The following is a 23997-nucleotide window of genomic DNA, read 5'->3' as shown; positions in this document are numbered from 1 at the left end:
CCAGGATGGTCTCGATCTCCTGACCTCGTGATCCACCCGTCTCGGCCTCCCAAAGTGCTGGGATTACAGGCTTGAGCCACCGCGCCGGGCCGTATCTCCCTAATCTTACCCATGTCCCCAGCTTATTTTTTGCCATCTTTCACTGTGGTTTTTGATATAAAATCTTTGTGTAGTCTTTTACTTTCTTTTCTTTTTTTCCTGGGGTGTTTGGACATTAGGTGTGTTTTTCCTCCTTAGTGTCTCACTGAAAAAAGGCCCCAGAATTGTGTGGTTAATTTTTTAAAGGGCAATTAGTCTTTTGAGGGGTATGGCACACTAGGTAAACCTCCCACCAAAGTGAACCTGTGCCAGCTGTGAAGTTTGCAAACATGTCTTTAATAGCCGTGCAATTTCAGCATCTGTAATACTCAAGACCATTTCAATTCCAAGTTGCAGAATCAAAGTCAAATAACTTAAGAAAAAAGTTATTGGCTCGTGAGATGGCTGGGGCAGGCAGCTAGGCATGGCACGATCCAGGTTCTCAACAATGCAGCAAATGCTGTCTGTCTTTGCTCAGCTCTTCTCTGTGTTGGCTTCATTCTCAGGCAAGCTTCTTCCATCTGGTGAGAAAGATGGATACCAGGTGTGCCTGATCCTCCCAGAGGAAGAAGGGAGCATGTTTTCCAACAGCATTTCTGTGAGAGATGGGATACTAAGGTGGCCTCCAAGATTTACATACCGTGGTACCATCTCCGTGATCATAGGAAGAACCTGTGAATATGATGAGTTATCACTCCTGTGCTTATGTGGTTTTATATGGCAAACGGAGAGTGTTCTGGGTGGACCTGACCTGATCAGGCAAATCCTCTAGAATCAGAGTTTCCTCCAGCTGGTTCTAGAAGACTAAGTCAGAGAGATACTCTCTGGTTGGCCCAGAAGAAAGCAAACATCCACATTGTGAACTGCCTATGGGAGCCACCTGGCAAGGAACTGCAGGTGTTTTCTAGTACCTGAGAGCATTCCCTGGCCAATCATTAGCAGGAAAACAGGAAGCCACTCCTATAATTGTGAGGAAATAAAATTTGCCAACAACCATTGAGCTTGGAAGAAGACCCTGAGCCTCAGATGAGAACTGTAGCCCCAGCCAACACTGATTTCAGCCTTGTAAGTACCTGAGCAGAGAACTCAGCCATGCTGTATCAGGACTTCTGACCTACGTTACTGTGAGATCATAAATGTGTTGTTTTAAGCCACTACATATTGATAGTTTGCTATGCAGCAATAGAAAGCTAAAACAACTTCCAAAAATTCTACTGTGTAAGTTAGTATCCTTTGGTTGCAAGCAACAGAAATCAGCTCTGGATGGCTTAAGCAAAAAGGAAATTTGCTGGAACAGTGTTTGTATAGTCACAGAATATGAGCAACTCTTGGGATGGACCCAAGAAGGAGAAACAAACAAGGGTTATGTCAAGGTCTTGTTTCATTCCGTTAAGATTTAAATTCCGGGGAGAAAGCAGCTGATTGACATTACCTGAGATTATAATCGGCAGGCACGGTGGCTCACACCTGTAATCCCAGCACTTTGGGAAGTTAAGGCAGGTGGATCACCTGATGTCAGGAGTTTGAGACCAGCCTGACCAATATGATGAAACACCGTCTCTACTAAAAATACAAAAATTAGCCAGGCATGGTGGCAGGCACCTGTAATCCCAGCTACTCAGGAGGCTGAGGCAGAGAATTGCTTGAACCTGGGAGGTGGAGGTTGCAGTGAGCCGAGATTACACCACTGTACTCCAGCCTGGGCGACAGAGCGAGACTCCATTAAAAAAAAAAACGAGATTATAGTCATGGAGAATAACTGACTCTTCAAAGCAAAATTGATACTGTTGCTAGAAGATAGGGGTCTTAATGCCAGGCCTGCAAAAACATCCCTGCATTAATATATTCTTCCCCTAATCAGTTACAATGGCCAGGAAGACAGAATACTCTAATGGAGCAGGTCTAGTCATGTGACCATCCCTGAGTGCAGAGAGGCTATGGGTTAGCTCCACTTGTACTGCATGGGTTAATATGGGGGATCGGGGGAGGAAGGGATGCTGGGTGTAAATATATGTATATAATGTCTATTATGGCATCCCATTTACTGAGAATCAGAGCACTACAGTTGCAGTCTGGACTCTGAAACTAGCAATTCTGTATTTTCAGTAAGTCATGTTACCTTTCTGGGTCTCAATACTCTCATTTACTAAATAAAGGTTAGACTAAATGATTTCCAGGCCCCATCTAACTGGGACAATGGTCTATGACTCAGTATTTAACACAAAGGTAGAAATAACTGATAAGGCTTTATATATCTCTCAAGGGCATGTGCTTCTGAGTGGAAGAAAAGCGTTCAGTCAGTGGTGTGCTGGGGCATACAGAATGAACTTTTATATATAATGTCTGCCCCCACCGCAGCCAATTTCAAGTTACCGATGATTTAACAACCAACTGGAAAAACTCCTGAAAATTTAACAGCTGGTTCTCATGTGCTGATATCAGCCAGCTCCCGCACACTAGTATTATAATTTTAGCCAAAAGAGTGACTCTTTAAGCATGTATTTTTGGGTGGATATTAGTGGGTGAGTGGAGAGGGTGTGTTTTAGGGATCAGAAATCCACTGAAATTACATTCTATATGCAGTCATATCCTGGGCCACACTCGAAGTCAGCCAAATTCAGCTCAGATAAAGACTGGTGCTGGGTGTGGTGGCTCACGCCTGTAATCCCAGCACTTTGGGAGGCTGAGGCAGGCAGATCACTGGAGCTCAAGAGTTCAAGACCAGCCCAGGCAACATGGTAAAACCATGTTTTTACAAAAAATACAGAAAAAAGTTAGCTGGGTGTGATGGTACACGCCTGTGATCCTCACTACTCGGGAAGCTGAGGTGGAAGGATCATTTGAGCCCAGGAGGTCGAGGCTGCAGTGAGCTGTGATCATGTCACTGCACTCCAGCCTGGGGTGACAGAGTAAGACCCTGTCTCAAAAATAAAGGACCAGCAGTTACTGATATGTCAGTTTCCTCAGCCTCTACTCCCAGCCAGTGGGGGCTCCTTTAGGCTCTGCCCCCACCTCCAGCTTTGGTCAGACATGAAAGTGTCATGGAACCCAAGGAGTCAATCAGAGCCATAAGATGTGGGTCTGTGTGCAGGAGGTGACAGGAGGGGGCCTTGCTTGGCCCAAATTTAGTGTCTTAGAAGGCAGGTTCTACCTGGGATACCTTCACTAAAGGGATGCTTGGCCCTTTCTGCAAACCCATTCCCCTCTCTCCCCTCTTGATAACAGTAGTTGGGGTCATGCCCCTGCATTCCTTCAGTAAAGTTTGATGGAGCACCTTCTATGTGCCAGGCACTGCATTCAGTTCTGGCCATTCCAGTTGCCTAAGACATGGTCTCTGACCGTGGGGACTGAATTTCCCAGAGAGCATTTAAATTTTGTTTCCTGCTACTCTCTGTCCCATCTAGTTTTCGGGTCAGGAATGATCCTCTCTCCCTTCCTTCCTTCCCTCCCTCCCTCCCTTCCTTCCTTCCTTCCTTCCTTCCTTCCTTCCTTCCTTTCTTCCTTCTTTCCTTCCTTTCTTTCTCTCTCTCTCTCTCTCATATTAAGTATCAATTATGTACTGGACACTATAGATTGCAAAATGAATAAGACCCCATCCATGCTCTTGAAGAGCTTGGATTATCATCGTGAGAACATCTATGTAAACAAATAACCAAGGCAAAAAAGTGACAAGTGTTTTTTAAGGGAGCACTAAACAGTATGCGATGGACAGAGCTAATAGGCTTGGTAGGTGTGGGCCAGGCTTCACAGGGAAGGGATATTTACGCCTCGTCCAAGAGCAAGCTCCTCGGGTGGGGAAAGGAGAGAAGGGCCTTAGGACAAAGGGATTCTTGCGAGCCAAGGCTTGTGGTCACAAAATGAAGGGCTGACACACAGGCTATGACTGGGGAAACTTCAGGTTGAGGCTGAAGAGACGAGGCTCCATCAAGATGTTTGGCTGGGGTCCTGCCAGTGGAAACGTGCTTTGTGAGGGAATAGCCTGTGTGGGCCTCCAGCTGCTTGCCAGGCCTGGACCAGTCAGCTGAAGGGGGCACAGGGCCTGGGTCAACATGCTGGGGTCTCAAGGGCTGGGGAAGTGCTTCTCCTCACAGGGTCTTGGGAGACGCTGCCTCTGGACACCCCAAGGGACAGAGACCAATCCTCTTTTTTGTGCTGCTTTCTCTGATGATCAGGAGCCAGGGAATTGTGAGGCTCAGTGCCGAGTCCCTGTTGCCTAGAAGGGGCTGTTGTAGAGAAAGAACCCCAGGGAAATCTGAAGCCTGGGAGGGCCCCTTGGGAGCAAGCGTTGTGAGAAGAGACCCAGCTCACCTGAAGCACGATGGTGCCTCAGAACAGCCTCTCCTCTAGGTGCAGGCAAAGCTTTCCCACTAAATTCTGATGAATCGACCCAAAGAGCAAAAAGGGGTATTTATTGGCTCCTGTAATTGACAAGAGGACAATGGGAACCATCCTTCTTTTCCTGTCTCTGGGCTCTGCTTCGCTCTTGTTGGCCTCATCCTGTCAGGCTCTCTCCTGGTGGGAAATAGACGGCCTCCACTGCTGCAGGCTGCACTACCCCATGATCACCATTCTCCACAGGAAGTTGGTGCCCCTTTCCCCGGAGTTCCAGCAAGAATCTTGAAAAGGGCTCTCCTGGGCCCTCCCTGAGCCAGTCTTTGTAGACAGCAGGATATGATGCCTGACTGGCTGTCATGGGGTCCCATGCCCATACCTGGAGCCAGCCAGTGGCATACATCCCACTTTTGTTGAGGGAATATGCGCTCCCCTCCAAGGGAAATGAGGTCGCTTCCAAAAAAGGGAGGGGAAGAGTTGCTGGACAAGTTAAAATAATTACTTCACCAGAATTACTTATTTGAAAAATTATGATAATTTATTTAGCACCAGCATCTCCTTCTTACCACATGGCTGCTTATGTTCTGCTTGGCCCTACACTTTGAATTGTTCCTGCCTGTAGCTGTAGCCATTTGGCTTCCATCAGTTCAGTCCCAGTCCTGAGCTCCAATCCCTTCCCCCATACCTTGTCTTTACATTTTCTTTATGCTACCCAATTTTCCAGTCAGTCAGTCGCAGGGGCCTTTTTCTCTAATGACAATGACAACTTTTCCAGCTAAAAGCTCCATTCACCAGCTTCTGGGTTTCCCTTGCTATGCTCTTCCTGAGAGGAAGCTGGAGCATCCTCCTACTTATTATTGGACTTCGTGCCATCCTGAATGTTACCATCCACCCTCCTACCCATTCATCCATCCAGCCACTCACTCACTTGGGTCACCCAACCATCCATCCATCCATGCGTGCATGCATGCATCCATCCATCTATCCATCCACCCACCCATCAAAATATATCAGGAAGTAGGGATTCAGTCATGAGGAAGAGCCAGAGCGTCCCTGAAGAGAAACTCATAGCTCCCGGTCATCACGTTCTATCCAGCTTCCTCTCAGCTCCAGCTCCTGGCCTTGCCTGTGTGCCCCTCTGCAAAGTGTGAGCCTCGTTCTAGTTGCCAACCCCATCCTACTGCACACACCAGGGCAAGGCTGGCTGTTGTGAACAGTCATTGTTGTATGTATGCCCAGAATCCTTTCTCCTCATTTCTTCTATTACAAATGATTCTATAAAGCTGTTAACTAGAGTTTACCAGCTCCAATCTCGTCTTGACCCCCTGGAAGCAATGGTTAGCCCAAAAAGTGGGCATATGGCCCAAGGTGGGCCAATTAGAGCAATTCCTGAGATTGATATGGGGATATTGAGTATTTTGGTTATCATTTGGTATGTCACAATCCTCCCAAACTCAGCGGCTTAGAACAACAACCGTTTTAGTTCATTATTCTGTAGGCCAGCAATTTAGGCTGGACTCAGTTAGGCAGTGCTTTGTCTAGTCTCACCTGATGTCACTCACATGGCTGCAGTCCTCTGTTGGTTCAGTTGGGTCTGGATGATGTCAGAGAGCCTTACTTGTCTGGAAGTCAGTGCTGGCTGTCAGCTGTGCCATGAGTTTCCAGTGGGTTAATACAGGCTTCTTAGTGTGGAGACTGGATTCCCAAAGCAATAAGAAATATGGCAAGTTCCAATGTGCAAATGCTATATAAGTCTTTGAGTTTTTTTAAGACGAGAGAAGTAACATGCTTGTATACTGATAGGAATGATCCAGTTTAGAGGAAAATACTGACGTACAGGAGAGAAAAAAGAGAATTTCTGGGGCAATGTCCTTGGGAAGCAAAGGAAGATGGAACCCAGTGGAGAAGTTGATAGCAATCTGATATGTAAATAAATGTATTCACTGTAATTTTAATTTTGATTTTTACCTACTATGAGTGATTTTGGTAATTTTTCATTCATTTGAAAGCTATGTGTTACTTTTTTTTTTCCCATGAACTCTCTGTTCAAGTCCTTTTCTCATTTTTCTAATGTTGTTTTAGACTCTCGTCAGCTTGAACATTTCACGAGGGCAAGGATTCTGTCTATTTAACTCTCAGTTATATCTTCAGTGTATAGTACCATGCTTGGCACCTGGTGGACACTCAAAAATTATTTGCTAAAACTGAATAATGTTTGGGTGCTCTTTATGTATTAAGGAACTAAGCCCTTCATCACAGTGCTGCGAGTGCCTTCTCTTAGTTTATAGTTTGAAATCTGTTACAACAGATTAATTTAGATTTTGTAGAATTTCCTATAAGTAGAATCTTTCAATATGCACTCTTTTAGCCTGGTCTCTTTCACTCAGTATATTGATTTTGAGATTCAGCCATGTTGTGTGCACTAGTAGTTTATTTTTCTTTTATTGTTCAGTATTATTTCATTGAATGGATATACCATAATTAGTTTTTCCATTCATTTGTTGATAAATATTTGGGTAGTTTTCCAGTAGTTTATTGCAAATAAAGCTGCCATGAGTGTTGATGTACAAATCTTTATATGGACATATATATACACATTTATGTATATTTTTTCTCTTGTTTAGATACATGAGTGCAGTGGCTGGATCATATGGTGAGTGTATGTTTAACTTTCTAAAGAAACTGCCAGATCTTTCAGAAATTGTTGTACCATTTTACATTACCCCATCAGAGTATGAGAGTTTCAGTTCTTCCATATCCTGGGCGACACTTGATAACAACCAGTGATTTAATTTTAGCCGTACTAACAGGTATGTAGCAGTGTCTCATTGTGGTTTTAACTTGTTTTTCTTTAATTATTAATGATATTTAGCATCTTTTCACATGCTTATTGTCCGTTCATTTATCTTCTTTTGGGAATTGTCTATTCAAACCTTGTGCCCATTTTCTTATTGAGTTGATTACCTTACTATTGAGTTAAAATAGTTCTTTACACATTCTGGGTATAAGTCCTCTATCTGATGTATGTGTTCGGAAATAATTTCTCCTAGTCTATGGCTTCTTTTTCATTTTCCTACTGGTGTCTTTCAATGAACAAAAGCAAAACCTTTTAATTTTGTTGAAGTCCAGTTCACAAGTTTTTTCTTTGATGGTTTTTACTTTTTGTGTTCTATCACAAATATTTTTCTCCTATATTTAATTCCAGAAATGTTATAGTTTTGGGTTGTACATTTAGGTCTATGAACCATTTTAGATAATTTTTGCATATGGTATGAACTGAGGGTCAATTTTTTCTCAATATAGATATCCAGTTGTTCTACCACCATTTGTTGAAAAGACTACCATTTCCTGCTGAATTTTTCTTGTACCTTTATTGAAAACCAATTGACCATATAGGTTTTAAGTCTATATTACTCTAAGTACTGTCTGATAATTACGCCCCTTTTAATATTTGATATCTGGCAGGGTTATTTCACTCTCTTTACCCTTCTTTGCAAGAATTTTCCTGACTATTCTTGTGTTTGTGTTAGCATTATTTTTGTATCAAGATATAATTAAAATAACATAAAATGTATCCTTTTAAAGTATATACTTAAATGGTTTTTAGTATATTCACTAGGTTGCACACCATCACCACTGTCTAATTCTAGAACATGTTCATCATCTCAAAGGAACCCTCATAGCTATTGGCAGTTAGTCCCAATTCCCCACTCTCACCATCCCCTGGCAACTACTAATCTGCTTTCTATCTGTATGAATTTGCTTATTCTGGACATTTCATATAAATGGAATCATACAATATGTAACCTTTTGTGCCTGGCTTCTTCCACTTAGCATAATGTTTTCGAGGGTCATCCAAGTTGCAGCATGTAACAGTGCTTCATTCTTTTTGATGGCCAAGTCATATTTCATTGTTTGGATACAGCACATTTGCTTATCCATTCCTAGTTGTGGCCATTCGAATTGTTTCCAGTTTAGGGCCACTATGAATAATGCTGCTATGAACATTCTTTTATTAGTTTTTGTGTGAGCCTAGGTTTCTGATTCTCTTGGGTATATACCTAGGAGTAGAATTGCTGGGTCACATGACACTATGTTTAAATTTTTGAGGAACCGCTAAATAGTTTTTCACAAGGGCTTCACCATTTATATAACCCACAAAAACTATATGAGAATTCCAGTTTCTCCACATCCTTATCAACACTTATATTGTCTGTTTTCTTATTTTAGCTTTCCTAGTGGGTGAGAAGTGGTATCTCACTGTGGTTTTGATTTGTATTTCCCTAATGACTAATGATGTTGTACATCTTTTCATGTACTAATTGGCCATTTGTATGTCTTCTTTGGAAAAATGTCTATTTAAATCTTTGGCCAATTTTTAATTGGGTTATGTTTTTTTTGTTGAGTCATAGGGGTTATTTATATATTTTGAATCCTAGACCCTTATCAGTATATTTATAAATGTTTTCTTTCATTCTGTGGGTTGGGTTGTCTTTTTACTTTCTTTGTTCTTTCTTTTGTCTTTCTTTGTCATCATACTTTATGATTTCTTGTGAACCAAATATTTTCTAGAGGACAAGCATTGTAAGTATTAACATCGGAATCAGTGAAAACGATCAGTATAGATCAAGTTTTTAAGCGATACTTTCTCAGAAATGTATGTGTACAGGCCATTGAAGATTATCTATAAGCAATTGGTCTTGGAAAAGTATAATTTTTGAAGAACTCTCTTGCCCTGCGAAAGTGATCTAATATGAATGAATAAAATATATTTCCGTAGTTGAACTGAAAATAGGTACATCTCTGTTGTTGAATTCTAATAATTTTATTCTCTTTAAAAACTCACATAGAGTACAATTACCAGTGTTCTTTTGAACTTGCTATTTTCTCAAAATTCATATAGCTATCCCAATAACACTCTTAAAGCCTTAAGCATGGTAATTTTATAAAGCCTCTTCTTTCAATGTGTCTCCTAAAGTCCCCTTATAAAATGTCTTCTTTTAAAATCTTCGGAATACTTTATGATGCAGAGTTTTATTTATGTATGTTGGTTGTTTCAAGCCATTTCACATCATGGTTGTTGTATGATCAATGTGGCAAGAGTGAATATAAGACAATGCAAGTATGGACCACTAGTTATGTTGAAACTCAGACCCTTTGAGGATGCAAAAGAGAACCAGCAAGTATATATCCTTCAAGTTGAGTAAAAGCTAAACAAACATACATCGGATAGAAACAAACAACAACAAAATCCTTATGGCTTTGTTGATCACCGTGGTGTTTAATTGACTCTAAGACATTTCTGCACTTAGCCTTCTCTCCCTACTCAAGGTGCAGCAAATCACTTTCTTGTTAATAATGCATGTCTGTATCTTATCTTGGCTGTGTCTGTATTGCAATCCACGGTTCAAGTCCTCAAGGCCACTGCCAGCACCCTGGCACACAGGGGCCCTCTGCTGTCTTTGCTGTCCTGTTGACTGCTAAAGAACTCAGAATAACAATGGTACTGCCCACATTCATGAGTTACTTTTTGCTTGTTGTCATCTGTTGCCTTTCAAGTCTTTTCTGGAATCTAATGGTTTTTTTTGTTTGTTTTATTTTGTTCTGTTTGGTCTGGAACCCAGAAGACATTTATCTAGTAAAATATTAGGTGATAATTTTGTAAGAATTATTTCAACAGATTTAAACATTTTTTCTTTAACATAGGTGAGTCAAAGTCACACTACACAAAACTTAAGCATGTTTCCATCACCACTTTGCAAATAATAAAATGTTTTCATTTTCATGTCCATGGGGAACTATGCCCCCCAAGATCCTCCACACATGGGAGGGAAATATCTGTTCAGGAACTCTCTGAAGTCAGTATTCATCAAGAAATGGGTATTGTGGATGATCACACCACATGAGCATTTTCACAAAGTGGACATTTTCCCTCCAGGCTTCAATGTCCTTCATTCAGTGAGAGAAAAGTCAAAGGCCTGAAGGTTTTCCTTGATCTTTTCAGGATTAAAGCTTTTAGGAATGACAGCCACCCCTTGCTGGATGTTGAAACGCAAAACAACTTGAGCTGTCATCTTATTGCACCTTTTTAGAAGTGCACCCTTTAATGAAGGCAGAGAAGACATATTTGTCAAGGTGGGATTCCTAGTGGTCTCCAAAGGGCTATACGCAATCATGACAATGTCATGTTATTGGCAAAATTTCAAAAGTTTTGTCTGGGTGTAATATGGGTGGCACACAATGTCGTTGCTGACTGGCTTGGGTTTGAGTCCTGGGTTGTTCTGGATGAGCTCCAGCTGGCCTGCTGTTAAAACTGGATACTCCGAGGGATTTCACCAAGCCAGCATCTTTGCAAGCTTCCGAAGTCTCCCAAGTGGCACACAGATTTGACTTGTGATATAACCACTTGCCATTCTCACGTATAGGGTAGACTTCATCTCCTGGCTTACGGACCATGGGTATTTCAATGATGTAAAGATCCGCACAATCTAGCTGGAGGACCTTGAGCATCCTCTCTAGGCTTGGGCAGACCAGCTCTGGGTCATGATTTGTAGCCCACAGCTTTCCACAGTAGAAGATATCCTTCCTCTGTACCTTTCCTTCTGCTATTTCCCCTGATGGCCTCCCCAACTGTGTCTTCATTTTGGTAGATGTAGGCTTCATCAGTGTGTCAGCACCTCAGGTCGATGACAACCTTCACTGATGCAGACTCAGACTAAATGTAGAGACAGACTACTTGGGCTTTAGTGACATCTCTACCTACCACCTATTTGGTGTGTGGCCTTGATTAAGTCATTGGCTCTCTTAGGGGTCAATTTAGGCTCTGAGTAGGTACCAAGTCTGATGACAGGAATGCTGTTTCCATCACTTAGAGGTATGTGGTGATTTGCAGGACTCACTTCTTCATAGTGTCCTTTGGTGCACAAAAGCTTTTAATTTTGATGAAGTCCAATGTATTAATTTTATATTGAATTGCTGTGACTTTGGAGTCTTGACTATTCTTGTACATTAATTTTTTCATATCAATTTTGGAATCAGCTTATCTTGTCCTAAAACTTTTGTTGGTATTTTCAATAAAATAGATTGACTAATTAAGGGAGAAGTGTGGTCTCCTTAAAAGAGAGCTTCCTATCAAAGAAGGGTGTGCCTTTCCATTTACCCAAGTCCTTTCGGTGTTCTTCAGCAATGTTTTAAAATTTGTTTTATATAGATACATTATAATTTTTAGACAAAGTTTATGTCTAGGTTTTAACATTTTGTTATTGTAAATTACTCTGATGTTTAAATGTTGGCAACTAACACAAGTGTTTAAAATACTATGTGAGCTACAGTATTTCAAACTATTCTATGATCCAAATTCAGGCCAAGTTCAGATCTGCAACCCCAGATCTACTCCAGCTCTTTGCTTTGTAGATAAGGAAGCTGCAGTCTAGAGATGTTGAGTAACTGACTCCAGGCCACACAGCAAGTAGGTGGTAGGTAGAGATGCCACTAAAACCCCAGGAATCTGTCTCTACATTTGTCCTGACTCTGAATCCAGGGCTCTGTCATTTTACCAGCCACCATAAAATATTTGAGAGTCTAGGAAAACGGCAAATGTTCTTATATCCATCAAGAACTTGTATTTACCTAGAGATGGACTTTACCAATCAAGATAGGAATTAGATAAGAATTATTTTTTAATTTTTTTTTTTAATCTTTTCTTCTGAGACAGAGTTTTGCTCTGTCGCCCAGGCTGGAGTGCAGTGGTGTGATCTTGGCTTATCGCAAACTCCACTTACCAGGTTCACGCCATTCTCCTGCCTCAGCCTCCCGAGTAGCTGGGACTACAGGCGCCCACCACCATGCCCGGCTAATTTTTTGTATTTTTAGTAGAGACGGGCTTTCACCGTGTTAGCCAGGATGATCTCAATCTTCTGACCTCGTGATCCACCCACCTCGGCCTCCCAAAGTGCTGGGATTACAGGCGTGAGCCACCGCGCCCAGCCAAGAATTATTTTCTTAAAAAAGGAACATTAAAACAATGGTCAAATGAGAGAAAAAGCAAAATTCAGACAGACAGATACATACACACACCCCAAACCCTCAGACCTCCAGGGCTTCCTGCCTGTGAACCGAAAGGGGGAGTGTGAGTTTCTTGGCCTGTCGGCAGATGCTTCTCAAAGGCCCCACAGTCCTCCACTTCCTGAGGAGGTAGCAGCAGAATAAAACCAGCAGAGACTCCTTTTCTCCTCATCTTCCCAGCCACCGCTGCCTCAGCCTCTGCCTCCCAGCCTCTTTCTGAGGGAAAGGACAAGATGAAGTGGAAGGAGCTTGTCACCGCAGCCATCCTGCAGGCACAGTTCCCAATTACAGGTAGGGCCGATGTGTCCATGGCAGGGAACTTCTAGAAACTCTTTGTGTATGTGGGGGGTGCGGGGGTGGATGTGGGGGTAGTGGAGGGTGGTGAGGGGCTGGGGTCTCCTTCAAATCCTGCCTTCCTCAAATCAATGGGCAAGTGAGCAGTGAGGGGTCTGGCCCGGTGCTGGCATCGGCTCCGTCACAGCCGAGCTGGGCATCAGTTCAGAGCCAGCTGCTAGAAAACACAGCTCCTCCGGGTACAGATTTTTCCAGTGATAAGAGAGGAAGGAAGAAGGAAACAAGAGAACAAACGAGGCAGGCCCAGGGTGGAGAAATGGAGAGGGAGTGTTTCACAGAACCTGGACAGGATCAGAAAATGTCAGCCAGGCCATGTTTCGTGCTGCGACGTTCTAGTCTCCTCGGCTTCTTTCACCCTCTGGCTGGCTCCGTCACTCAACCCCTTTTTTTCTTCCTTTGCCAACAAAGAAGATTTCATTGGTCAGTCAAGGTCATGGCCTCAAACACCCCAATGGGCCCGGGAGTAAGTGGGGGTAACCAAGGAGGAAAGGGGCACAGACAGGAAGCACCGGGCGGCAGCCTCCACGGCGCCTTCGCCACCTCATGGCCAAGGGTCCGTGCCTAGGCTCAACCCTGTCATGGCTGTCCCCACACCCCACCGCCTGGGGCTGCCGGATGACGCACCGTCCCGGGATCCGTGACTCACGCCAACCCGCCCCTTAGGCAGCCATCTAGCCCAGCCAGAGGGCCAGGCGTTGACAGAACATGTGGCAGATGAGAGGATGTGCCTGGTTAAGTCACCACCACGAGCAGTGCCCAGCCAACAAGAGCGCTCACTCCTCACCTCATTCCCGTTCGTGGGAGCTCGGCTTTGCTGCAAGCCTTTAGCTTCCACCATGTTTTCTAGGCCAGGTAATGAGGAAGAAAACCAGTGAAAAGAGGACAAGACAAACTGCTTAGGGGGGATTGGCCTCGTGGCATCTTCCTGAGAAGTGGGGCAGGCTGAATTTCAATCTAAAGGACCAGGGAAGGTGGAGCAAGCAAGTGTCCTCGGCCCACCTGACCGCTCCTGGAAGCTCACCTTGGTGTGGGAATTTGTGTAGGGGCCCTGTTGGGACGGCGGGAGAGGCCATGGGCACTTCTGCTCCCACCAGGGAGCAGGGCACAGCCCGGACCAGCGCTTGGGGGATTCTGAGGCCTGTGCAGCTGCAGGGGTTTCTGTCAGATCACAGCTGTTTTCTCAGAAGAGGCTTGTGGGGTCTGAGTCACACACACAGTGTGGCAGAGTGAACGTGCCTGAGCTTGCTCAGAGCAGCCCATCCTTATGTGCTGGGGACAAGGGGACGCAGAACAGCTGGAATTTAGTGACTGCAGGGGAGACAGCCAGGGACAATAGCTCCAGCCTCTGAGCTTCAGCCTTGGGACACCCCACCAGGGAGATCATGTAACCTTTTAGGGTCTTTACCTGCAGTTTCCTCACTGGTCCATTTGTGTTCAGCTTGGAGAGACCAAGGTAGGGGCAAAGTGAAGTTAGAAAAATGAAAGGCTGCTGGGTGGATGTGGCTGCCAAGCGTGGTAAACAGAACCCCACCCAGCAGACAAGATGGGGGCCATGCCCCATTTCCACAAATAGGAGGCAGGAGGAGAAAACTGCACATTGGCTGGATTTTTTGCTTCTCAGTGCCACTTACTTTGCTTCTGTGGAGACTGACATTTTAGCTATTTTAGATAAGGCTAATAGACAAAAGTTTTTCAAAGTATAATAGCCCAGACAACAGGTACGGTAAGACAAGGCGTGACTCAGAGAGGCCTCAACACCGAGGGCTGCGGTGGTGCTTGTGCTGCCTGAGGGGACACCTTCACAGTCTTCTATGAGCGGAAAGGCCGCATATAGCATTTCAGTCAGGTCTTCTCTCTCTTCTTGCTCAGTTAAGTGACCCGTTGCATACGCCCCTTTTAAAATGTCTACTTTTTACTAAGCTATTGCATTTGCATTTCTTTGGAAATGACCAGATTATTAGGATCAAAGCAAATGATGACCTGGTCTGTCCACATGAGGAGGCCTCCCTAAGAGAGAATCTACCAAGACGGTCACCAGGGCTTGAGGCCAGAAGAACCTATGATGGCGTGCCTGCTGGCATGGGCACACTTGTGCCTGCAGAGCCCTTAGTGCCTCTAACTCCCTACTCTGCAGTAGCCAAGAACCACTGAACCACCCGGCGGTCAGTGTGGTCTTTGTCTTTTATCAGTGAGGAGATGCAGCTCTGACATGCAGCTTTGGGAAACTCAAGGCTTCCAGGCTTGTGAGCAGCTCTGCTTTTAGGAAGGTGGCTGGACGTGGTGGAAAGAGCCAGGCTAATCTCAGGTGGTGTCCCAGTGCTGCCGCTTCCTAGCTGTGCAACCTTAGGCAAGTGACTTAACCTCTCTGGGCCTCAGTTTTCTCACCTCTAAAGAAAGAATTATAATACCTTCTTTGCAGAGATGTGACAATGAGAAGTAACGTAATGTGTCCAATACATAGTAGACAGCCAATAAGTAAAAATTGTACTTACTATTACTATTATTACATCTTGGACTGTCTTCTTGTTCTCAAAACCCAGAAACAGAGACGGCTGGGATTCTTAATTTGCTTTCAATGTGTTGTAAAGCAGCAGTGGGCATTTTCTCCATCTGTTGCAATCCAACTCATCCCTCTTCTGATTTCTGGGCACACCCATAGCAGCACAGAAACATAACAATGATCCCGGGGTAGGCCCGATGGTGAACAAGGAGCAAAGCTCTGGCTGGTCATAGGATGACTGTTACATCCACCATTTTCATTTTTTAAAGATACTTATTCTGTAGGGGAATATTCTCCCGAAGTAAAAACATGTCTGAAAAAATATATACAAGATGGGGACCGTGCCCCATTTCCACAAATAGGGGGCAGGGGAATTGGCTGGATTTGTTTACTTCTCAGTGCCACTTACTTTGCCTCTGTGGAGACTGACATTTTAGCTATCTTAGATAAGGCTAACAGACAAAAGTTTTTCAAAGTATCACTTTGAAAGGAATTAGAAACAAAATCCATGCAGTCATCACTGGTCGGGGTAGCCACCTAGATTCTGAAGCCAAAGGGCTATTGCGGGTGCACAGCGACTAAGTATCTAAATGCAAACTTCTTGAACACTAAATCTTTGCTAACATTGCTGGGAGGTGAATGTCAGGCAAGCTGTTAAGTGATACCAGTACACATTTTTCATCAATGGCATTTTCACCATCAGATTGCTTTGCCCTCCAATCGCCTAGCTCTGCTCGTCCAAATGAGCTATTTCATTTTTCGATTTCAGCGTTTCCTAGGCTTACTAGCCTAGAGATCACATCTGCTGCTGCTAAGCATCCCCCAGAAACAGTCCTGGGGAGCTCTGGCTTAGGTGAATAACTACTGCTCCACTTAATTTTAAATTCTTCGTATTTTTGCTTTTGTTCTTTAAAAAAATGCATTTAATTGTTATTGGATCCAGTCAAAAGTTACCCAGCATTGTGTCTTTGCTTTGTTCAGAAAGGTCCAGATGCCCTGAGGGAAGTCTCTTAGATTAGAGTTGTCTAAACACGCACTTTGGGAATCCTTTCTCCCAACTGTTATTTATCTAAGGCTTAGGACCTTATATAGGTCAGATAATTGATTTAATAAATACCGGAAATAGTTCAAAATGAATTTCTTAGCTCTGCTTGGGCCAAGGCTAATTTTTATTAACACTGAAATGATGGTGTTAGTCACTTTGAACAAACATTCAATTTGGTTAAAAAAAAAATTAAACCAGTCATTTGACCTGTTAATCGAAACAAAATGATCACTTTAGTCAGTGCATGTACATAGTATGTCTTCCGGTCTAAAAAACAACTTTAAGTTCCCTGAAAACAAAGACAGCCCTGTCACACTCACAGTTCTACCCAGCACTTAGCATGGTACCTGGAGCAGAGTCAATGTGCAATAAGTATCAGTAAGAATTGTTGAATGCACATTGGGAGGCCGAGGCGGGTGGACCACCTGAGGTCAGGAATTTGAGACCAGCCTGGCCAATGTGGTGAAATCCCATCTCCACTAAAAAATGCAAAAAATTACCTGGGCATGGTGGTGCGTGCCTGTAGTCCCAACTACTTGGAAGGCTAAAGCAGCAGAATCACTTAAACCCGGGAGGCGGAGGTTGCAGTGAGCTGAGATCGCACCACTGCACTCCAGCCTGGGCGACAAAGCAAGATTCCATCTCAAAAAAATAAAAAAAATTAAAATAAAATAAGAATTGTCGAACTAATTAAAAGGTGAGTGAATGAAGGAGATCTAGATGCTTTCATATGATTAAATTAACTTTAATAGTTTTTTTGGCAGGTATATTGAATTGGCATTATTTGCACCTTTCCTCTAGAGAACGTAGTATTAAACAATGTATTTTAAAAACAAAACAAAAACCAGAAATTAAACAGGTGGAGGGGACAGGGCAGTTTGAGTGATTAGAATTATTTGAAATGAGTTGCAAGGATGGTTTAAGATAAAACCCTGCTGTTATTAAAATTTTCTGGTTGGACCATATGAAATTTCCACTATTTGTTTATTTCAGATCTACAAAAAGGATAATTTCATATGATTCAACTAACATTATAACTACAAATAAAGAAATATGCTCATTTTTTTCTGATTAGGCTTTAACACTGGAGAAAAGCAGAAAATAAACAAGGCTAACACTGTTGGAGATTGTTAACTAATGAACTAAGAATAAACTAATGAAAGGCATCAAGTAGAAAAAGACTGGATTATAGTATAAATCGCAGTATCCAATCCAGTCACCCAGTTTCCTCAAAATATAGAAAGAAAAAGCAAGATACTTACTATTAGTCTGGTTTGATCTAGGTTACTAAATAAATATTTCAGGTAGCCAACATTTTTCTCTTCTCTTAGTTTGAGATATTTTAATAAAGATATAAAAATCACTGAAAGAAGTTAAATTTTTTCCAAAATTCCTAACAAGCCAACCCAATAATATTGCATTCTCACTTCTTTATATTCCAATCCAACATTTTTTACAAGTGCGTACATATCTTTTTATAGTTATCACAAAAAATTTCAAGTGATTTTTTTCTTAATATTTTATTGTAAGCATTGTTTTCATGTTTAGCCTTTGTGATAGTAAGCTTCCATAACATCCATGCATCGTATTTTCTTCACTATTTCCTTATTGTTGTACATTTGGACTATTTCTAATTTTTGTTATTTTAGCTAATCCTACAAGAAAATCTTTATATATGTAGCTTTTGTTACTTTCTTGGGCAAATCCAGGAATGACAATTGAAAGAATAGGTTAAAGTAAAACAGCATTTTGCAGGATATGCTGGACTTCCGTTGAAAACAATCCCATCAAGGAAAGAAAATGTTTCTCTAACTCTCTGTGACCATCTCCAAGCCTTTGTGTCTTCTCTGGAGCAGGCACTATGGTGGAGGGAGAGGAGGCTCTGGAGCCAGAAGTCCTGTGCAGTCTTCCCCTCCCCACCTCAGAACCCAGTTCTTCCTCTGTGAGATGGCGGCAATGGTGCCTCCTCACGCAGGGGACTGTAGAGCGGAGATCTGATTTGGAAGTGCCTAAACACAAAAGGCACCTGGAAAGCCAGAACCATTAGCATATGTGTCTCAGTTTCCCAGTCTGCAAAATAGAATATCGTTTTCCCTGTGCAGTAATGGGGAAACACTGGACTGACATGCTTTTTTTCTTCCTCTGTCATTACATTGCAGTATGTAGCTGGGCAGAAATTTCTCTCTAGGCTTTAGTTTTAGCATCTGTGAGATAAGAAATGATGAGAGGGTTCAACATCCCTTTTAGCTACAAAATAAGTTGGGTGTGGTTTTGAAATTACAAAGTTTTAAAGAACGTTTAATGACTCAGCCCCTGATCCTTACCCCACCCCACAGGTATTGGCTCTCAGAATTCAGAGCCTGAACTTCCTTCTTCCTTGCCTCTCCAAATAGTTTTAAAATCTGGGCTCTCACCTTATCACAATATTTTTAACGTTCTAAGTGGGAGCCTCTGCTCTGAAAAATCCAAGGACAAAGTCCATCCCTTCTGCTTGTGCATCGGCTGCAGATTTATTGGGTGCCATGCAAGGACTTCGGTTGGTGAGAACGGACTTGAAGAGAAAGCCAATTACTGCCCGAAGCAGCCAAATTGCAGTGGTGAAAAAGTTAGGCGTTTGCACTGTCCACTTTGCTTGCCTGTTAGGATTTGTGCTACTCAGCAACTAATTTTGAGGCTCAAGGAGAAAAAAATAAATAGAAAGCTTTAGAACAAAGACAAGCAGGACCCTTGCCAGTCCAGACCGCCATTCTCTGAGTGCAGCCATCCCTTTATGGTTGCAAAATGTGTTTCCATGCCTTTGTTTACTGGATCCTCATAACCATCCTATGCCTTTGTTTACTGGATCCTCATAACCATCCTGTGGCAAGTAGCAGGAAAAGTAGCAGGATTTATCTCTTCTCATAAATGAAGAAAGTGAGGCTCATAGCTCTGGTGACTTGACACAAGCATGGTTTCTGGGGGCCCTTGTACAGGGCCCGCACCCTGAACAGTGTGCAGCTGCTCACTCAGGTCCGTGCACCGTCATATACCCAAAGACTGAATTCGGAAGCCTACTATTAAAGGTATTCCCCTTACTAAGCACTTACTCTTTTCCTCTCGATTTTTATGGTAAAAAATAATTATTTTGATGCTGAACATTCTCATTTGATATACATTTTCTGCTGAGTATGAATATTAGGTTATTAATATAGAACTATGTTTTTCTAGAACATATTATTATGGTTCTAAATGGAGAACTTACATTTTCTCCAAATCTGATAAATCCATGGTTTCCATTTTACTCTCAGAAAATGTATCTATTTTGGAACTACTTGAGAGGGATGGGCCTCAATTTGCAGCTCAACCCACTCCTGTGTGTGCAGGTGTGCACTGCTCACCATGCCACCTTATGCAGAGGTTATAAGTAAAATGTAAGTTAAATCATATTTGAGAGGTTTTGCCCTAAATGAATTGCCCATAATTAATCTGCTTGGTAAGAGTGGATCTCCATGTGGTGTGAAAGTTTTATGTGTATGAGATTCTCTAAAAGAACAGCACGCCGTCACGCACAGACTCTGAAGTGAGATTTGTTTTTTTGCGAATTCCTCCAGGACTGGGAGAGTTATCTTTGAATGACAAATGTCTGTAATCTATTCCCAATTATTTATGTCACATTTTAGCCTGGGGTTCACCTGCAGGCTTGGCGCAGGTAGTGCAAATCCTTGTGCTGTTGACTAGAGCAAAGCAAAAGATGGTTTTCTGGTGCTCAGAACAAATGCATGAAGCATTAAACAGCTGGAGATGTGAATATCTGAGACTCTTAGTGGGCTACCCCCAAAGCCGGCTGAGAGGAGGGCTGGGAAGAGGGGAAGTATTCAAGTGCTGCAGCAGGATGTCTGTGATGGGCTGTAGGTGCTGTTGCCTTTGCCAAGCCATGGCAGGTGGGGAGGAGGGCTCAGAATGGAAACCAACATCACCATTTAAGATTAACAAACCTCTACTCCCCTCTTTTGCTGTAGACACTAGAGTCTACTGTGTCATCTTGTATTTTGCTAATTCCCCACCATGCAAAATTGTACTGGCTCCAAGACAGAATGTGAATGTCAGCGCTCGGTTAGACCTGCCCTTTCGTCATCTGGGTTGGGCATGATGGTGGAGAACGGGAGAGAAGTATGACAGGGGAAAGAGTAGAAAAGACAGACTGGGGGAGGGGTGGAGGTTGCAACCTGTTCCCCTCGGTTGATTGGCCTGAGCAGCCTGCTACAGGGAGAAGGCAGCTGAGCCAGGTGACCCATTGTGGGAAGAGCCTGAGGCCAAGCCCCAGGGGTTGCAGGTCAGTGTGGGTGCTGGCAATGTGCACGCCAGCATGTGTTTACCCATATGCTCTGGTGGTTGCAGGTGTCTGTGCCCCTGTGGGCATGTGCTGGCACATGTGGTGCTGTGTGTTTGTAGATGTGTCCTGACATGCATGTGCAGGCGTGCATGCATTGGTGTGTGTGGTGCATTGTATGCTCACCTGTACGCTGATGGATGTGTGCCTGCGTCTGCAGGGAAGTGTTTTTATGTGCAGCAGTGAGTGATTTTGTATGTATGGTGTGTGTGTTTGGGAGGAGTTTGGTGGCAGCAGGACAGCTCCATAGAAGGAAGGGCAAACATTACTTGAGCTCAGGGCTGGCAGTCTGGGTTCTGGGTAGGTGAGCAGAGAGGCGGAGATGTCACAGATCACATTCCAGAGATTCTGCAGAGAAGGGAGACAAGAAAATCTCTGTCGGATCATGAAGAGGTATGAGTGGCTTCTTCATAGCTGCATAGACTTTTCAGGTTGGTCTGGTCTGACTCCCGTCAGAGCTCTCTCATCTTCCAAGTAAGCCTGGGGTCTTTCCTTTTTTGTAGCTTTCTTCTTCTCAATTCTCTGGACTTAGAATGCAGACCCCACCCCATCCCCCACCTGCAGAAACGCTGTTCACCCCTTAATTCTAAGCCCAGATGTGTGGGGATCTCCCAGACCCACTGTTGACATTGTTACCAGCGTTAAAGCGACACAAGCAGGTGGAAAATTGTTGTTCTCAGAATTCAGGGTTAAAAACCCAACAGAAATAGTTCCCTAGAGTGAGGCGTTCCCAGAGCAGAGACTTGGCACCCAGATAGTTTCAGGAACACTTATCTGTCAGCAGAAAATGTCACCAGCTCCCCAAATTCTCACCAGTTCTTCCCACAGTGACCATCCTACGTATTTTCGCTAAAATAGGCAAAAATGCATTTAATGTTTTTATTTTTTCACCCTCGGAATAGGTTGGCAAACAACTCAATAAGGTGGTTCCCAATGACCTACTTTGCCCAGCACGATAACCAGATGGATAATTATTTTTTTTTTGGGGGGGGACGGGGTTTCGCTCTTGTTGCCCAGGCTGGAGTGCAATGTTGTGATCTCGGCTCCTGCAACCCCCATCCTGGGTTCAAGTGATTCTCCTGCCTCAGCCTCTCAAGTAGCTGGGATTACAGGCATGTGCCACCATGCCTGGCTAATTTTGTATTTTTAGTGGAGACGGGGTTTCTCCATGTTGGTCATGCTGACCTCGAACTCCCGACCTCAGGTGATCCATCTGCCTCGGCCTCCCAAAGTGCTGGGATTATAGGCTTGAGCCGCCGTGCCCAGCCGTGATTTTTAATATCTGATTATTTAAATCATCTGACAGGCCACTTGACTTACCAATTGAGTAAATATTTACCAAGCACCTCTCATGTGCCCCGAATCAAACAAACAGTCCTGCAGATGGTTGGCTCAACCAGCCCACTGACCAGGCCAGTGTCTTGAAGATGAAGGTTAAATGACTGAGAGCCCGTAAGCAAAAGAAAGTGTCCCTGGTCCCGGAAATCACATTCTCGATTTTTACAAAAAAGTCTGAATTTGTCTTCAGGCTCACTTCTTTATGGTCTCATCTAATTTTCTTCATTGTGTGGGACTGTGCTAATTTCCATGCTGAGTTTAGTAGCAAAGGAAGCGTATATGGGGGATACCACCCAGGATTTTTGAGTCAGCCAAGAGAGCTTCAGAAATTCCTCCTTTGATTTCCTCAGAGTCTAGAGAAATCTTTGTCTTTTCTCCCACTTAACTATCAACGTTCAAAGCCCAGACCTACATAAAATACACAAATGCTTTCTGGACAAAATGAATCTTGTCCGTTTTCTTTGGGTTTCATTGGGAACAATAAAGATTGAGCTACAAAAGGTTGGCAAAGAGGATTATCCTTTTTCTTTCTATTAAACATAGAGGCTTCAAAAGAACAGCTCAGAAAGTCAAATAATTGTACTCACTATCGCTCACCCATCCATCTCCCTGCTGACCTGGCCTGTGAAATCCCCTTTAAAAACTTGGCCAGCTCTCACCTGCCCATTGCAAATGCTGTATTGTTAAATGTTCCCATCTATAATTCCATGAGGGAGGCTGCTATAAAGCAAACTCCTTCCATTTCAATGGAGCATCTCGTCGGGGAATAGCTCTTTGGGGTGGGAGTGGTAGGGTGCCTCTAATTTTCAAAGTGTTGTAATATCTTGTTGGAAAGGGAGCTCCTTGGAAACCAGAAATGGGCTATGAATAGAGTTATAGCCACAAGCTCTTGCAGTCCAGAGGGGCTGGTGGGAAGGACACGGAGGGTAAGATTTTGGAAGCCATTTTTGATCTTCATGATAATTTCTTGATTTTGTTGGTTTGGAAGACACATCTGTTAGTTTTTAGGTATGGCTGTAAACACAAAGTCTCAGACTTGAAGCTGACCTAATTCTTCGTTTGGTTTCAGACCATAGCTTCCTCAGAAAATTCCTGTCAGCCATTTTGAAGAGCACAAAATGGCTCCTATATGCCAAAGGATAGAGAGAATTTGCTATTTAGGGATTTTTTTTGTTTTGTTTTTTGTTTTTTTTAGATGGGGTCTCACTTCTTCACTCAGGCTGGAATGCAGTGGTGTGATCACAGTTCACTGCAGCCTCGAAATCCTGGGCTCAAGCAATCCTACCACTTCAGCCTCCTGAGCAGCTGGAACCATAGGGGCACACTATCGTGCCTGACTAATTTTTTCTTTTTTTGTAGATACAGGCTCTCACTATGTTGCCCCGGCTGGCCTTGGAAACTCCTGGGGCTCAAATAATCCTCCAACCTTGTCCTCCCAAAGTACTGGGATTGCAGGCATAAGCCACCATGCTGGCCTATTTAGAGATTTTTAAATTTGGAGTTGAACATTTAATAGCAGCATTCAAGCCTGGAATAATATCAATTAAAAAAGAAAAGAATAGAAATCTAACCTTCTAACTGGCCAACCATCTAAAATTCAGTGTAGAATGATCAACAAAGGAAGACGGTATTGAGTTGCTGGGTCCTCTCTATGGAGTCAGAAAAGAGGCCTGGTTTACCTGGCTATCCATGTTTTCCCTGTAGAGTCCTTCAAACCCATGGTCTTTCTCCACCAACTTTGACCCTAGGTCATCATCTCTCTCTCCAATCACCATTCCTTCTCTCTGAAGGTTAAAAAGAAAAAATTTCAGGCCAGGCATGGTGGCTTACACCTGTAATCCCAGAACTTTGGGAGGCCAAGGCAGGTGGATCACCCGGGGTCCAGAGTTTGAGATCAGCCTGGCCAACATGGCAAAA

At 43.4% G+C, this 23997-nt stretch overlaps 1 protein-coding gene and 1 pseudogene across 6 annotated transcripts in view; one reads left to right on the top strand and one right to left on the bottom strand.

The window, feature by feature from the left end:
* Nucleotides 1-10269: 10269 nt before the first annotated feature.
* On the bottom strand, nt 10270-12646 carry LOC105505578 (annotated as a pseudogene).
* The window catches only part of CD247 (CD247 molecule), an 88556-nt gene continuing 77093 nt past the window's right edge, over nt 12535-23997 (top strand). For 2 of the 6 annotated variants that reach the window (XM_011933391.1, XM_011933389.1), the window contains exon 1: nt 12535-12765. In XM_011933391.1, coding sequence (XP_011788781.1) covers nt 12708-12765 — 58 coding nt within the window. In that variant the 5' untranslated portion in view covers nt 12535-12707. Of the gene's footprint in view, nt 12766-18709; nt 19108-23997 lie in introns of those variants that run through there. The other 4 variants (XM_011933390.1, XM_011933388.1, XM_011933392.1 and 1 more) reach the window with 3 other exon arrangements.

This window comes from Colobus angolensis, unplaced genomic scaffold, assembly GCF_000951035.1.
Source record: "Colobus angolensis palliatus isolate OR3802 unplaced genomic scaffold, Cang.pa_1.0 Scaffold126, whole genome shotgun sequence".
Classification (NCBI taxonomy): Eukaryota; Metazoa; Chordata; class Mammalia; order Primates; family Cercopithecidae; genus Colobus; species Colobus angolensis.
Note: the sequence above shows the minus strand (reverse complement) of the source record. Positions and strands in the feature narration are given on the sequence as shown.